Consider the following 16727-nt stretch of genomic DNA (forward strand, 5'->3'; position numbering starts at 1 on the left):
GTCGGCCAGAGATGTCGCCCTAGAACATCGGGTCCCAATCCCAATCAGGCGACTTAAAAATAAGAAGTGTTTATGCACCTTTAGATGTCATAATTAAACATTTGATATACATACTGAATGCACCTAAGTAATACAACTAACTAATCTAATACTGCCATGTTGGGCTCAGTTCACTAAGACCTGTTCAGTAAATATTTCATGGGAAGTAAATTACCTCATGCCGCCACCTTTAGCAAGACATTTGGGAATCTCTTGTAGTCCATACAATGCAAGAATAAGGTTTCAGTCTCACCTTTTCCATCTCCACCACTTTCTCTTGCATTTCTTTCAGGGCTTCCAAGGTCTCTGCTTCTCTGAGCCGCGACTGTTCCAGCTCAGACTCCAAGTGGGTGACCAGCTCTGTAGTGACGCGTGGATCATTCTGCAACAGGTGAACAGGAGTGATCTTCACTCCACAAATATACAAAGACGGATGTAATCATTACACAGGCAGTGGCCATGAGGTGTACTCTGTGCATTGTACATTTGCAGGTAGTAAAGCAAGGGTGTACTCTGTATACCTGGCGTACCATTCCCTCCCTGGCATTCAGTCACACATTTTACAACCTAACTACACCGCCTTTGTGCATTGTCAACCTGACTATGTAGCATGAGGGCCAACCTAATAGATTTAAAATTAGAGTATCTGCTGTCACACACCCAGCATACTAATTAGTATCAAAGAACAAGGCAAGGCTATGAATCAGACTGTGAATGTTGAACCGATTTAAGAAAATTCCCAGGCCCATTGATAAAGGTATTATTTAATACCCACCCCCTGGTTACTACAGATAGCAGCAAATAACTTCATGAAATATCATTGCACAGAAAATGTAATAGAAATAAGTTTGTAATGTTTTGTTTTAAAGTTATCAACTTCACAATTATTATTTTTTTTTAGTTCTGGACAAAATATAGAAATTAAGCAAATAAGCTAATGTATAGATGAAAAAATAAAAACAAAAAAAACACCTCAGCCAATCACACATCATTGATCTTACGCCTACTTAAAGGATACCTGACCAGAGACAAAGCAACCTAAGGAAAGCACAGAGGTATCTTCATGCTGAATCTACATACCTTTGTATGTTGTCTGTTCTGCTTGTTCCCCTCCAGTCCCCCTACTCACTCCTTGAAAAATGTGACTTTTGGACAGGCATGCTCATCACGAGTAATCACGAGTAATCACCAGTGGTTACTCAAGATTCAAATGAAGATTAATTGCTGCAGGTGTGCTGCAAGGATATAAGGTGTTAATTACCTATAATTCCACCATCCGCCTTGTGTTCCAAAGAGGCTGCAAGCGTCCTATTGGTCGCGTTGCAAGCCTTACACCACCGCACTTCCTCCTTCCAGCTTGCAATGCATCCAATAGGACGCTTGCAGACTCTTTGGAACACAGGGCGGACGGCAGAATTACGGTATAGATAATTAACACCTTCCAATATCCTTGCAGTGCACCTGCAGCAATTAATCTTCATTTGAATCACGAGTGATTACTCGTGATGAGCATGCCTGCTTTTGGATAAAGTCAAAGTTTTCAGACATGAAGAGGCAGGCTTGTTGCAATGTTCCCTCCTATCACCCTCCCATTCCCACCCAATTAACTCCTCTTATTGGACAAGAAAGAAGTGGGAATGGAAGAGTGATAGGAGGGAACATTGCTGCACGCCTCTACTTCCTAATTATGGGGAGGGGAACGAACAATACACAGAGATATATGGATCCCGCTTGAACATACCTCTGTTCTTATCTTACGTAGCTTTGTCTCAGGTTAGGTGTCCTTTAACCTCCTTGGAGGTATGATGCTTTCTGGATTCTCGGGTCTAAAAGCAGTACAATTTTTTAATGAGCTTTTAGACCACGTGTCGAACTCCAGGCCTGGAGGGCCGGATCCATGCCAGTGTTTAGGATGGACTGAGAAAGAGAGGAATGTGTTCTGCCTGATGGACCACACCTTTCCTTATTCAGACCCATCAATTAATTTGAGCTGTATCAAAAATGTGTGAGGATCTAGTCTCTCGTAGGACCGGTTTGACATACCTGTTTTAGACCCTAAAATCCTGTAGAGGGCATGAGAGAAGGCCTGCATCTGGGAGATCCTCATGTGCACATGACCAATGTGAGAATCAAGAGGTCCAGACAAGGGTGGCCTAGGGTTCCTCACAAGGCATTTGTGGAGGTGAGCAGCAGTGTAGCAAAGCCAATGCTATGCAGTATTGCTTTAAAAAGAGGTTAAAAACTGCTGTCCATCTTAGTCATTAGTCCATTGGCAGTATAGAGGTGTGATATAACATAGCCGTTCTGGATGTGTGCCTTATGCACAGAAGCAAGAATAGGGGCGATTTGTTCATCCTTGACCTGAAGTAATGCATCATGGGTACAATTTTTTGTATACACAGAAGTGCTAAGCGAGAACACATATCATGCATCAGGCAATCCCTGCCTGTGCTGGATATTATGGATCCTGCTGTACTCGTGTAGTAAGCGTGAACTTGGCAGCGTCATACAAATCTATTCCTCCCCACCCACACTTATTTTTTTTCTTATATAAAAACTTTTAATTGGCCAACTTTATATACAAATACTACAAAGCGTATTTAATCCTAGTTCAACTGCTGGGCACATTACTCACCTGCTTATCCTGCAGCTGGCTGATCAGTTTCTGGGCACTCTGTAGATTCTCAGTTGCTGTGTAATACTGCTGCTTCACTACGGCCAGCTCTCGCTTTATGGCGTAGTTCTCCTCCGCTTCCTGTGCACGCGTCACCTGACCCTGTAGGAAGCATCCCAGAAATTCAAGTCAATGATTTTTCAAAAATGCCCTGACCATGGAGGAACAATAAAAGTATTTTCTATAGGTTCACTTTAAGGTCCTTTAAGTGTACTTTTAATATATACTTACCTCAGTAGAGGGAAGGCTCTGGATAATCCAAAGTCTTCCTCAGACCCCTACAGCCCTGGGATCCTTTGCTCCAGCATGTGTACGAGCACAGGTGCAAGACAATTTGTGCCTGTGCAGTGTGATCACCATCGCTCATGGACGGGAGCACAGCTGCAAACTTACAGAGGGACCCGGGGAGCGGCAGCGGTCTGGAAGAGGACCTCAGAAGCCTCTGGAGGATCCTAAGGGCCTGTTTCCACTACACGCAGATTGGATGCAGAAAAACTGATTCCAATGAATGCCTATGGGCCTGTTTCCACTAAACGCGATTTTTCAGATGCAGATTTTCCCATAGGCATTCATTGGAGTCAGTTTTTCATCCAATCTGCGTGTAGTGGAAACAGGCCCTAAGTCTTCCCTCTATTGAGGTAAGTATGACTGTTTTATTTTCTTAGGCCTGACCGTATTTAGGAAAAAAATTGAATTGTGCAATTTCTGTCCAAAATTGCAATTTTGATTTGATTCAGGATTTCCTTAAAATCAAGCTTTGTTCCCCCTCTGTGCCCATTTGTTCCCCATCTATGCCTTTCTGTCCTCGTTTCTCTTTGTGCCCCCTCTGGGTCTCTCACAATCATCCATGTGTTATCCCATGATTCACACCTGTTGCAGAAATTAAGCAGTAATGCAAGTCTATGGCGATGTAGCAAGTGTAGACAGCAGAGCACGGTGCAAAGCGGCGCACATGCGCGGACCAGCGGGAAACCCGATGACATACGTCCTGTCCAGAAGGGAGTAAGTCACTGAACGGGGGCGGGCCTATGTAAAATTACCCTGTTGGCGTACTCTACCTCAGGGTCATATGAAGTGCAGATTCGTGCAATGCAGTGATCAGGCCACCCTGCTGTGGGGTCATCGCACCGCACAAGTGTGAAACCAGCCTTAAAGTAACTGCTTTCACTAAAAGGTACACAGTTCTCACCAGATGAGGTATATACATCAGGAGTATTCACTGAAGTTGCATTGCACAGATATGCACACTTTACTATGAAGCAAACCATGTATTGCCATAGAGATCTGGTAAATCTTATATGAATAGCTGTTTTATTAAATTATGCATTCATGACAACAGCTATGTACAATGTTTATGGTCCATTCTTCAATCCCGTATAAAATCCACTTGACGAGTCAGGATCACCCTACCCTGATTGGCTTACAGATGTTACTGGGAGGGAGGAGGCACCCCATGATGTGATGTGTGGAAGGGATAATGGCAGCTGGATAAAAACATAAATAAATAGGCTTACCTCTAAAAGAAGGGAGTAGCCCAAATAAATTAATAAAAATTAAACGCTATAGAAGCGCTCCCTGCTTGCAAAACGCTAGTATTGGATGAATAAAAATGCTGCATATTGGGAACTCTCTACTTAGAGAACTGCTATCGTGGTATTACTATTAGCCCTCAGGCCTATGTTTGTTTCATGGGATATCCCTTTAAATTACAATAATCTTGGCTGGATTTTAGGAGCTGCGCTTTACTAGACAGTGTTTCATACTGCCTTAAGTTTTTTTTTTTTTAAGAATTGTATTGAGGTTAATAAACATGTTTCACATTTCTATTTGCACGACTCATTGAGTGCTTTATCTGCAGATTGGGGTCTACCTTTCTTTTTTGCTTCTATTTATTCAAACCACTCTGAGCCGTGTATAATTTTGGAAAGTGATTTATTTGGATTCTGTGATTGGCGGATGTTGGTTGGAACACACTTCTCTTTCGCTAGTATTGAGACACTTGTTATTTAATCTGAAGAAGCGGACTGCAATCTGCAAAACACAATATCACTCAAGTGTCTGGTTTCTATAAAAATTTTTATTACCGGTAATTTATTTGGGCTACCCCCTTTTTTTAGATGTAAGCCAACTTATGTTTTATGCAGCTGATATCCTTTCCACACATCACATCTTGGGGTGCCTCCTCCCTCCCAGTATTATCCCACACCAGCCCCCTCTGCTCGGGGTGTTGGCCATGTATGTTGGTTCCTTGGAACCCTTACACTCTTTTCTTGGAGAGTGACCTACATTGACGAAGACCAAAGAACCCAAGTGAGGACGAGCTTTCCTCACCAGCCGTTACACTGTGGTTGCTGATCTTGCAACCTATTTTTGTGAGTATTCTGCACATACTGTTGTTGAGTGTCCCATACTCTCGCCATGCTACACTATAAGGGGCACCTGGTGTCCCTGTCTCGTTTTTTGTCTCCTTTGAAAGGTCCTCGAACTACATAGGCACCACACCCTCTATGGCTTACAGGTGGACTTGGCCCCCTTTTTCTCTGAAAGAATATTTATTAAATTAGTGCTTGAGAAAGGATCCTTCGGGATCTGAAACTGTGCCGCCACACCCTTTTCCTGTGTTTGGAACTTCAAGTGGCTTTTGTGCTTGCCATAGAATGGCCAGATGCTGCAAGTGTTATTACTCCATGAAACAGTAAAGATAGCCAATAATAATTTACTCCAACGTCTACTAAATCATAGCATAGTCATTTTTAACTACATAAAAGTGAAGTTATCCTTTCAGCCCATCTCCTAATCATTAATTACTCCTTCGGGAAAAAAAGATTCATTCATTCACGGGAGACTTTATACTATTTTTAATTGTATGGGTTTGAAATTGCAACAATTAAAACCCTCTATACAACTGGATAACTAGTGTATATATATATTATATATATATATATATATATACACATATATACATATATATATACACACACACACACACACACACACACACATACATATATACATACATACATACACAATAGTAGACATAAGCCCATTTAAAAACAGGCACTAGGTCTGTGTTTAAACCCCCTCCCCCTCTCACCCTCCCGGGACCGACGCACAGTCACCATGCATGCGCGTGTTCCTGCCGCGCACGGCTGCAAGCCCGCGCGGCCCCCTGCCTGTCCTGCTCCCGTCCAAAGGCAGTCCCTGCGGCACATGCGCAGTAGCACGCAGGGATACGGACATGGGACGCAGAGACAAAGGGGTGTCATTATATAGGATGTTGGCGCATATTAAAGAAAATATTGATTATTTTTTTTTAGCTGTAAAATATGAAAATTCCTGGTGCAGTTCATGGATACTGATCTCCTTAGTTGCTTCTCACTCTCTCCTTCCTATTCGCTCAGTTAGAACCCAGCCCCCATGCAGAGACACAAGTAGCAAGGCAGAGACTGCACTCCCTGCTGAAGACACGCCTCCCTACTGACTGAGCGCCTATTACCTCCTGCTGCCACTCATGTCACTGCAGGGATTGAGTTGTGACTGAGGGAAAGGTGAGGAGGAAATGACCAGCAACTAGAACATCTAAGACACCTACAAGGCCCAAGCAGCAGTATTTTATTCTATATCTTCTGCAATTACATTTCTGGAAGCTTGCCAGAAGCACCTCATTTGCCTTGGTTCTGGAACTTTGATTTTGGTTAGCACAGACTCTAATGTCTATAGACCTTTAAGCATTTTAGATCAATGCAAATCTGTAGTAAAATAATAATAAAAATAAGAAAAAGTCAGATACTTACCTATGGAGAGGGAAGGCTGTGGATCCTATGGAGGCTTACGATCCTCTCACAGTTCCCACGTTCCAGCAATGTACCTGATTCAAATTTGCCACCTCTGAGAGCCCTAGGAAGCTGTTCCCAAGTGCTTCTACAGACTGGCAGCTCTGTACTACGCATGTGCAAGCTCACGCATGTGCAGTATGGAGTGGCAGTCTTCAGAAGCACTTGGGGACTGGAAAGCTTCTGAGATTCCCCGATGACGTATTTGACCAGTTGGCCAAATACATGCAATGGTGCGTGGCACTGCTAGAACAAGGGGACTGTGAAAGGAACAGGAAGACTATATAGGATCCAGAGTCTTCCCCGTCCATAGGAGAGTATCCACTATCTCGTTCCTTTTCCACAAGCATCTGACCTCCTATGAAAGGCCTCCACCCAATTTCCCAGTAATGCTTGGTATGACAGGAAAAAATACACCAGGAAAGAAGGAAAAACAGGGGACCCAAAGCCCAATAAGGCAAGAAGATAGAAAACTGTACCTGGATGAGCCTGTCCGCTAACGCAGCACTCTCCTACAAGACAGTCCACAAGAGACGGGAAGGAAAGGCAAGAAAGAGCCATAGAAAGAGAGAGAGCAGGGGGAGAGAGAAAGAAAAAAGGTGACCACCACCACACTACAAGAAGCAGGACTGAAATAGGTCACTAAAAACACTAAAATCACATTACTGCATTAAAAGACATCACCCAGGGAGGATAAAAAATGGCTGCCTTAAAGGGGTGTTCCATTATCAGGAGTCTCTGCTGAAAATCATGTGTACAGTTTCCCTAATGCATCTGCAAGAAATGTGGAATGCCAAATCATCTAGTCCAAGGGCATTGCCCGCTACTTTACCCCTCCCGCTGGAAACCTCTTTGTTGTGCACCGCTCTGCCATCTGTTAGTGCTATAGGCTACAGAGATTCGGTCTGTGCCTTTCCCCTTGGAGCTTGAACAGCAGAATGGTGAAATAAACAACAGCAGCAGAAGCCCCAACTGGCAGGCTCTGAAACTTGTGCATGATCCTGGTTATGTGATCGAAATATCTACACAGGATTTTTACCAGCATATATCTTATGTCATAAGGAAAAGGTAACATTTGGTTACTCCAATGACTTTTTTTGATCTCTGCCTAGAACTACCCTTTAAGAAAACGGGTCTGGCTATTTAAAGGACCGCTATCGCGAAAAATGTTAAAATATAAAATACATCTGTATGCATATGTATAAAATGTACATCTGTCCCAAAGTAAAATGCACTATAAATTACTTTTTTCCTAAGTTGCTGTCACCTACAGTAGGTATTAAAAAAAATGACAAAACTGTCAAGTTTTGAACTAGTCTATCTCCACATGGGCGGTTTCTCAGGATTTTGTGCAGACGAGTTGGGAGACTAGCCAGCATGTTTGTAGAGATCCTTTCCAGCTAGTACTTTTGTAAACATCAAAGGAAATACTCAAGATCCCCCATTAGGAGATGCACTAATCCAAAACCGGTCAGACTTTTACAGTCTATTGTAAGAGACAGAAACAGGAGAAACAGAATTTATAGAGAAATGTACATTTTACATGTAAGCATTATACATTTTACAGGTTTTCATGATAGTGGTTCTCTAAGGAATTTCAAGTAACCATAACTGCACCCAAGCAGAGATACCCAGCGTTACTTTAGTCTCTATCTTACATATAAGCAGGCCCTTTACTTGGCATCAAAACTAAACTACAACCCAGCGCACATATTTCTGAACTAGCAGGGCACTGAGCTCTCCTGGGTAGAAGCACGCACATTTGTTTCAGCCTCCACACCAAATAATGTAGAGTACATTTATTTATCTACTATAAAATATAACTGGATATACTGTAGCTGTGCTTGCATGGTCTATAGCAGGGGTGTCCAACCCAATCACATAAGGGGCCAAAATATAGTCCAAGTTTAGTATAGTATAGTATAGTATAGTCTAAGTCATGGGCCAATTAATAAGATTTAATATTTATTGACCAGTCTCAAACGAAGTGGTGTAACAAGAGTGACCGTGGGGGCCAATACTTCCCCATCTGCAGAGTAGTGCAGTGTGGCAGTGTAATATTTACCTGCTCCAGTGCTGCTTCGAGTCTCCTATGAGCTTTCTGACAGCCACATGCTCTATGCTGTGTATCTCTATCTCCTGAGGTATGTCACGTGATCAAGAGAAGTATGGAAGCACAGAGCGTGAAACAGCCAGGAAGAACAGAAGAGACAAGACGCATCGCTGGAGTAGGGAAATATTGCACTGGCCCGCCGCACTACTGTATGTGATGATGTCAAGGTGTGGATCCCAGCGAAGAGGAGGGGGGTTGTTTGGTAATGCTAATTTAGCCAGGGATGTCCTTTGGGATGTTGGTGCACCCAGGCTCAAACGGACAATGTTTCATTCAGAATCACTGTGCTCCTCTGGATGGGAGGGCAGTGTGCTGCCGTTCTTTTACGGCTTACAATGATGCACATTTGAAGCTCCCGAGGACCACATAATATGGCAAGAGAGTCGCATTCAGCCCCCAGAGCCTTGTGTTTGACACCTGTACTCTATAGAAATGTTGAGAATGCTGTGTTTTTGCACCAATTAGGGGAGATTCCCTAGTCAGAAGTGGTTCTGATGGAGCAGGCAGTTTTCTGTTGACCTTAAAATTAGTATAAAGTCCAGCAGCCATTTTTAGACACCCCATACAGGAAAAAAAAGGGATAGGAAAAGAGATGTAGCATCACAGAAAGTATGATGGGCAAAACAGTGCTACAGAGATGAGGAAGACCAGCGAGAACTTACCTTTTCTAAAGTCTCAATCCGTTGTTTCAGAAGTCTGTTCTCCGTCCTTAATCTCTGCATATATTGGTTACAGACAGCACAGGTGTCAGATGCAAATTAACACTCCAAGCACACCAGTTATAATCGCATTCAAGGCCATAAAGATCACCATGTTGCCTGCACAGTGGTTGTTGCTTCTCCAGCACAGAGCACATCACCTGGCCCCACCCACCTGCTTTGTGCAGAAATACATGAACTCTTTGTTGCCAGCACTTCAGTTACAGTTGTTTTCTACTCTGTGTGTAATACAGCATGTGTCCTTTCCCACACTCTCCCAGTGTGTTTACAAGAGCCATGTGCACCTCTCATCACCCTGCCTGCAAGAATTCAATTCACTGCTTTTTAATTTGACCCTTTTATAAAAAGGACTGGGGAGGGAGTGGAAGGATTGTAATTTTGTATAGGCAGCTGTAGTGCTGCAGCTCTCACCACAAAGAGAAACTCTTAAGCCTTGTAGACAAGCCAATAATCAGGTGTGTGTACACAGCTGCACAATCCCCGGCCTGCACCACGAAAGTGATCTGCCCAGCCAATCAACTCACCTCCAGCGATGGCAAACTTCATTATTCCCGCTGCTCCCCCACGTGACGTCACGCAGGTACACACTGCTCTGTTGACCCTCCGCATCTCGCTTTACATAGCAACACAGCGAGTCGCTAGCCATACAGTTGTCTCGTGCCTGTGCAGCCTGGCCCAGCAAGGTCACCCGAGGGGATCGGCTCCCGACCTACCACAGCGCTTGACATGCAGTTACTGGGCAGTAGAGAACAATGAAGGCTGCAGCCACGCTCAGATGGGACTCCATGGGAGGGAGGGGGGGGGGGGGGTGTCTGTCCACCGCTGGTACTTCGCGCTAACAAGCGCCCACCCGCTGCAAGAGAGCAGCTGATAGCCATGAATTCACCATCTGTTAGCTGAAAGAGCCCTTACTAAGCCTCTCCTGGTCTAAAATGATTAAAAATGGTTTCTCTAAGACGGAGATTTCTACCGTTTGATTTGGTCATCTCAGAACTTAGCTAAAAGGCTTATAAGATAACAGTTACTGTATGTTACTATACTATAGTATACATGCCTGCACTCCTGCTGCGAAGAATGTATGAAACAGATTTCTCCTTGGGAGTGTACACAGCTGGTAAGCTGGAGTGTGCAGCTGGTAAGCCACTGACTTATCTGCTAACCTCACTGCAGTCTTGTATGATCCAGGATAGGACTTCCATTCTCTTCTGTGTGCATCTCCCAGTAATGGACTACACCTCTCTAATGTCTAGTGACAGACCACTCTATGGTGCAGTTTACTTGTTCTGACAAACACTCATCCTTCACTATACACATCCAGTCTATAGCAAGCATTGTAACACAGTGCAAACCTTTTCAGCACTGCTTGTAAACGTCAAAGTGACCTGTAAGCAAGATTGGGTAATATAAACAGTGCATGGGATGATGAACTGCATAAACAGGTTATCTTATGTGAAAACTGCAAGACAAAATCATTTATTAATCCAGAGTAAAAGTGCCCACTGGGCATTACGATGGCATAGTGGATAGCACTCGCTTGCAGCGCTGGGCCCCTGGTAATAATCCCAGTTAGGGCACTATCTGCACAGAGTTTGTATGTTCTCCCTGCGTATGTGTGGGTTTCTTCCAGGTACTCCAGTTTCCTCACATATCCCCAAAAGATACAGATAAGTTAATTGGCTTCCCCTAAATTGGCCCTAAACTAGGATACATACACGATACATACATAGACATATGACTATTGTAGGGATTAGACTGTGAGCCCCTAAAAGGGACAGTTAAGTGACAAGACTATATATACACTCTGTGCAGAGTTGTGGAAGATGTGGGCGCAATATAAATAATAAATATCCCTGGTACATTTCAGCACTATGATCGAATCTGCCTGAAATCCACACTGAAACATGGCCGTCCGATTGCAATTTTGATAGTTTTCTGGCTAAAATTTATCAAAACTATTTGGCAGGTTGCAAAGATCTAATTCGAAAGGGGGCAGTTGGAGACAACTGATGGACCCCCAGCCGGTCTCCCCCCCCCCCCCCCCCCCCCCCATGTAAAATGGCCTCCCCAGGACCTGTGGTAAGTGTTGCAGAGTTTATGACGCTCACCAATCTGCCGGGGTGCTCCTCCTATGTATTCTCTCCATCGATGCTGGGGAGCCGGTACACCTCGACCCGATGGCAGTGACTACATACGTGCCGGCAGGGCAGGGCTGAGGAGTCGGTACAAAAATCATCCGACTTCTCCGTTTATTAAACCACTCACTCCAGGCACCCAAAATTGCTCAGACTCCGACTCCGCGACTCAGATGTGTAATTTTTACAAAGGCTATGGATTTGGTTCACAAATCATTTGACTCCTCGACTTCACAGCCCTGTGTCAAGGTACATGGAGCCATGATGGAGAGAAGACACGAGTTCACGTGTGTAAAACAAGAACAAGTCTGACACTTCATTTTACATTATTTTGGCTGCAGCAATGGACAGAGCACATCATGTATCGGCGAGTGCAGCAGCAACTACCATGGTGGATATCTTATAGAGGTATTGACAGACTGGTTTGCCATAAAGAAAGGACTTGCGCAGCCCGAAACGCTGGCTGACTGCATCAATAAATATCGCTGAAAATTAAGCAAGTGCCAGCCTTGTTCTACTCGCAGAGTTCCCCAACCCTGTCCTCAAGGCCCATCAACCGTATATGTTTTGCAGGAAACCACAAACATACACAGGTGAGGTAATTAGTGTCTCAGCAGCGCTGATAACCGACCTCTGTGGATTTCCCCAAAACATGCACTGCTGGTGGGCCTTGAGGACAGGGTTGGGGAACACTGCTTACTGCATACATGTACTCTTGAGGGGGTGCGATCAATCACCCTGAAAATGTGCCTACAGCACTTCAAGTTATACTAATTGGCAAATAACAAGGGTGTGTGAGTTTAACCGTTTTGTGCATAATGGACACGGGGGCACCTGCAGACAAGTAAGCTCTGCTGCCAACACTCTGCATGGCCCACAAAGCACATTTGATGGGGAGGCCTGGGTGGCCAGGAAGGTGGAGGTGGTTGCACAGATTTTCAGTAGATTTTATGCTGAAATCTGTGTACAGTGTGTGGCACTAATAGATCCTTCTCTGATCAGATTTTAAAGGGAACCTGAACTGAGAAGTATATGGAGGCTGCCATATTTATTTTCTTTATTGAACAACACCAGTTTCCTGGCGGTCATGCTGATCTATTTGGCTGCAGTAGTGTCTGAATCAGACCAGAAACAAGCATGCAGCTAATCATGTCAAACCTGACAATGGCCTAAATTCACGGAGCATTATCAAACGTTTATCAAACACTTTATTAAACGTTTGATAATTTACCTCATGGGTAAAATCTCATTTTAAATTCACGAAGGTGTTATATATTTGTTGAACGTTTTATCGGTAAAACATTCGATAAATATATAACACCTTAGTGAGATTTTACCCATGAGGTAAATTATCAAACGTTTGATAAAGTGTTTGATAAACATTTGATAATGCTCCGTGAATTGAGGCCAATGTCAGAAACGCCTGATCTTTTGTTCAGGGTCTATGGCTGAAAGTATTAGAGGCAGAGGATCAGCAGGGCAGCCAGGCAACTGGTATTACTTAAAAGAAAATCAATATGGCAGCCTCCATATTCCTCTTGCTTCAGTTATCTGATGATCAATTCTGTGGCCATCATGTAAGTTTATGGGCACCTTTACACCTAGTAGTACTGCTGCTCCCAAGAGTGTCAGAGGCAGGGCCGGCACTGCCATTCAAGCAAAGGGGGCAATTCCCCAAGGCCCCCGTGCCGCCAGACTCCACTGCTCCACCTGCGCATGATGTAGATGTAGTTAAATAACTCACCCGTGACAGACCAATCGCTGATCCATCTATAGCTCAAAGATTCACACGTCACCCACCTATTCAGGTCTATAGAAAGACCCCCTTGCCGGTGCCCACCTCCTGCAGGTACACCACTCCTGCAATTCGTAGTCCAGTATACAGAATTGGAGACGGCAAACAAATGGCTTTCAGCAGAAAAACTGTATTAAAGCATGCAGAGGCACACACACAACATGTTTCGGGCGGAGCCCTTCCTCAGGTGTGCCACACCCATCACCTGTAACACCTTTATACCATCCCACAGGAAGTCATGAGACCCAAACAAGTCACATGACCATCAAACCATAAACACATAAATGAATATATCCATATGGGGAACTACACCAAAAGGTGTCTACCCCAGAAAATGACTGAGGAATAGGTCACCTGGGCATGTCCCAATATATACATATTTCAACACTTAATGCACATATATCAAACATTTTTTAGAATCCATACAATACCAATCTTGATAAAGTCCTGTTTTAGACGTTCTGTACAGTCCGTTCAACCCTAGGAGAGAAAACACATTACAAGAAACATTTCAAGCTCAAGTTTTCGTTTAAACCATTAGGGCTTACACAATTACATTTTCTAATCCATTTGGCCTCACACTGAAGCAGCAGCTTCTTTCTATCCCCTCCTCTTTGAAGTTTAGGCACATCCTCCATCACAAACCACCGCAGCTGGCTGGCTCCATGTCGGGATTGTAGGAAGTGCCTAGATACAGACGTCTCATATTCTTTTTTGCCCAATGCAAAATTAGTAACCGCCCTTTTATGCTCCTGTATTCGCTCTTTCACAGGTCTCTCAGTCTTCCCGATGTATACAAACCCACAGGGGCACTTGAGCCCGTACACTACGTATTGACTCAAGCAGGAAAACCTGCCCCTAATAGGTATGCTCGCTCCAGTAGAAGCATGAGAGACACTGCTGCCCTGGGTATGCAAATCTGATATAGCCATTAAAAAGAAAGATGAGATTATAAATGCAAAGAAAGGCACATTTCCATGCTTATGTTGTAATTGTTGTGGGGCCATTATAAAGGGCAGCAGTGTCTCTCATGCTTCTACTGGAGCGAGCATACCTGTTAGGGGCAGGTTTTCCTGCTTGAGTCAATACGTAGTGTACGGGCTCAAGTGCCCCTGTGGGTTTGTATACATCGGGAAGACTGAGAGACCTGTGAAAGAGCGAATACAGGAGCATAAAAGGGCGGTTACTAATTTTGCATTGGGCAAAAAAAAAAAAAAATATGAATATGAGACGTCTGTATCTAGGCACTTCCTACAATCCCGACATGGAGCCAGCCAGCTGCGGTGGTTTGTGATGGAGGATGTGCCTAAACTTCAAAGAGGAGGGGATAGAGAGAAGCTGCTGCTTCAGTGTGAGGCCAAATGGATTAGAAAATGTAATTGTGTAAGCCCTAATGGTTTAAACGAAAACTTGAGCTTGAAAATGTTTCTTGTAATGTGTGTTCTCTCCTAGGGTGGAACGGACTGTACAGATGTCTAAAACAGGACTTTATCAAGATTGGTATTGTACAGATTATAAAAATTGTATTGATATATGTGCATTAAAGCCAATGGGTACTAGTTTAAAAATAAAAAAGTCGGATACTCACCTAAGGAGAGGGAAGGCTCGGTCCTAATGAGCCTTCCCTCTCCTCTCCCGGTGCCCTCGGTGCTGCGCTGGCTCCTCCGTTCGCGTCCGCCGCCTCAGGGACTTCGGAGGTCTTCGGCAGCACTCGGGCTTCTGAAGACGGGCCGCTCCATACTACGCACGCGCGAGTGCGTCATAGAGGGCGCTCGCGCATGCGTAGTAAGGAGCGGCCCGTCTTCGGGAGCCCGAGTGCTCCCGAAAGCTCCCTTCGGCATGCGGAAGTGGCAGTATTTGACCGAACTGGTCGAATACTGCCACGGGGGATCCTGCGCGGAACCGGGCACCGGGAGAGGAGAGGGAAGGCTCATTAGGACCGAGCCTTCCCTCTCCTTAGGTGAGTATTCGACTTTTTTATTTTTAAATTGGTAAACACTCACTTTAAGTATTGAAATAAGTATATATTGGGACATGCCTAGGTGACCTATTCCTCAGTCATTTTCTGGGGTAGACACCTTTTGGTGTAGTTCCCCATATGGATATATTCATTTATGTGTTTATGGTTTGATGGTCATGTGACTTGTTTGGGTCTCATGACTTCCTGTGGGATGGTATAAAGGTGTTACAGGTGATGGGTGTGGCACACCTGAGGAAGGGATGCATGCTTTAATACAGTTTTTCTGCTGAAAGCCATTTGTGTGCCGTCTCCAATTCTGTGTGCTGATCCATCTATACCTTCTCCAGCCACGCTGTCTCTTCTCCAGGGGGGGGGGGGGGGGGGATGTTCGGGTTTTAGTTCGCCCTGGGGCCCCTTAAACCGCCCCTGGTCAGAAGAAGGTCTCCCAGAATCAAAAGGAAGTACCTCCTCTTTCACTTTTCAAGCTTACCGATTGGTCCTTTAATGGACAGTTTCACTGACAAGTTTTTCTCAGTTCCACTTACATGTGCGCCAATCTCAAAGACTGCCAGAAATGTGGACCTGCAGCTCCCACTGTGTAGTTTATCCTCACATTCTCAGTGTATATTACCCATGCTTTATTTCAGGGTCACATTAGCTCTGGCCTGGCTTTGTTACAATGCCATATTCAACATGATCCATATTTTTCAACCGTTGCTCACCTTGATTTCGATTTGCTCCTCCATCTCCTTGCTTTTAATAGCAGCGTATTCTTTTTCCAATCTACAGAGGCAAGGACAGAATGCTTCAGTTCAAAATCCAAAGCTACGATAATAATGATAGTAAAATGAAAAAAAAAAAAAAGGCACAATAGCAAAAGTGACTTGAAATCCGCCTACCGTTTCATTCTCTTTGGATTGTACTTGACTTGGTAAGCCTTGTGGATCAGTTTATCGGGGCAGCTGTCAAACTGGTGCTGGATGACCTTCTGAAAATACTGGATAATGCAGAGAGAGGAGATCTTTGTCACATGACCTACACTACCTAGATCAACTGAGTCTACATCAATGCAAGGCCTGCAGCTGAACTGGCTTGTGTCAGCAGTGGCTGGATAGTGTACAGGTTAAAGGGAACCTAAAACTGAGAAGGATATGGATTTTTCCTTTTAAAATACCAGTTGCCTGACTCTCCTTCTGATTCTGTGTCTCTAATACTTTTTGCCTCAGCCCCTCAACAAGCATACAAATCAGGTGCTGTGACTGAAGTCAGCCTGGATCAGCAGCATGCTTATTTCAGGTCTGTGATTCAGCCACTACTGCAGTCAAAGAGATCAGCAGGATTGCCAAGCAACTGATATTGTTTAAAAGGAAACATCCATATCCCTCTCAGTTTAGGTTCCCTTTAAGGGCCTCTGACACAATAGACTGCTAGCTCTTCTCGTTCAGTAGGCCAGCACCAATTC

At 44.3% G+C, this 16727-nt stretch overlaps 1 protein-coding gene across 6 annotated transcripts in view; it reads right to left on the reverse strand.

Annotated features, from left to right (window-relative positions):
- EVI5L (ecotropic viral integration site 5 like) overlaps positions 1-16727 on the reverse strand; it is a 93503-nt gene that overhangs the window by 18106 nt on the left and 58670 nt on the right. For 2 of the 6 annotated variants that reach the window (XM_068274543.1, XM_068274548.1), the window contains exons 9-14: positions 16165-16262; positions 15988-16048; positions 9322-9375; positions 7026-7058; positions 2675-2815; positions 293-445 (exon numbers count right to left, since the gene is read on the reverse strand). In XM_068274543.1, the coding sequence (XP_068130644.1) occupies positions 293-445; positions 2675-2815; positions 7026-7058; positions 9322-9375; positions 15988-16048; positions 16165-16262 (540 nt within the window). The remainder of the gene's footprint in view (positions 1-292; positions 446-2674; positions 2816-7025; positions 7059-9321; positions 9376-15987; positions 16049-16164; positions 16263-16727) is intronic. The other 4 variants (XM_068274544.1, XM_068274546.1, XM_068274545.1 and 1 more) reach the window with 4 other exon arrangements.

This window comes from Hyperolius riggenbachi, chromosome 3 (genome assembly GCF_040937935.1).
Source record: "Hyperolius riggenbachi isolate aHypRig1 chromosome 3, aHypRig1.pri, whole genome shotgun sequence".
In the NCBI taxonomy this organism is placed as follows: domain Eukaryota; kingdom Metazoa; phylum Chordata; class Amphibia; order Anura; family Hyperoliidae; genus Hyperolius; species Hyperolius riggenbachi.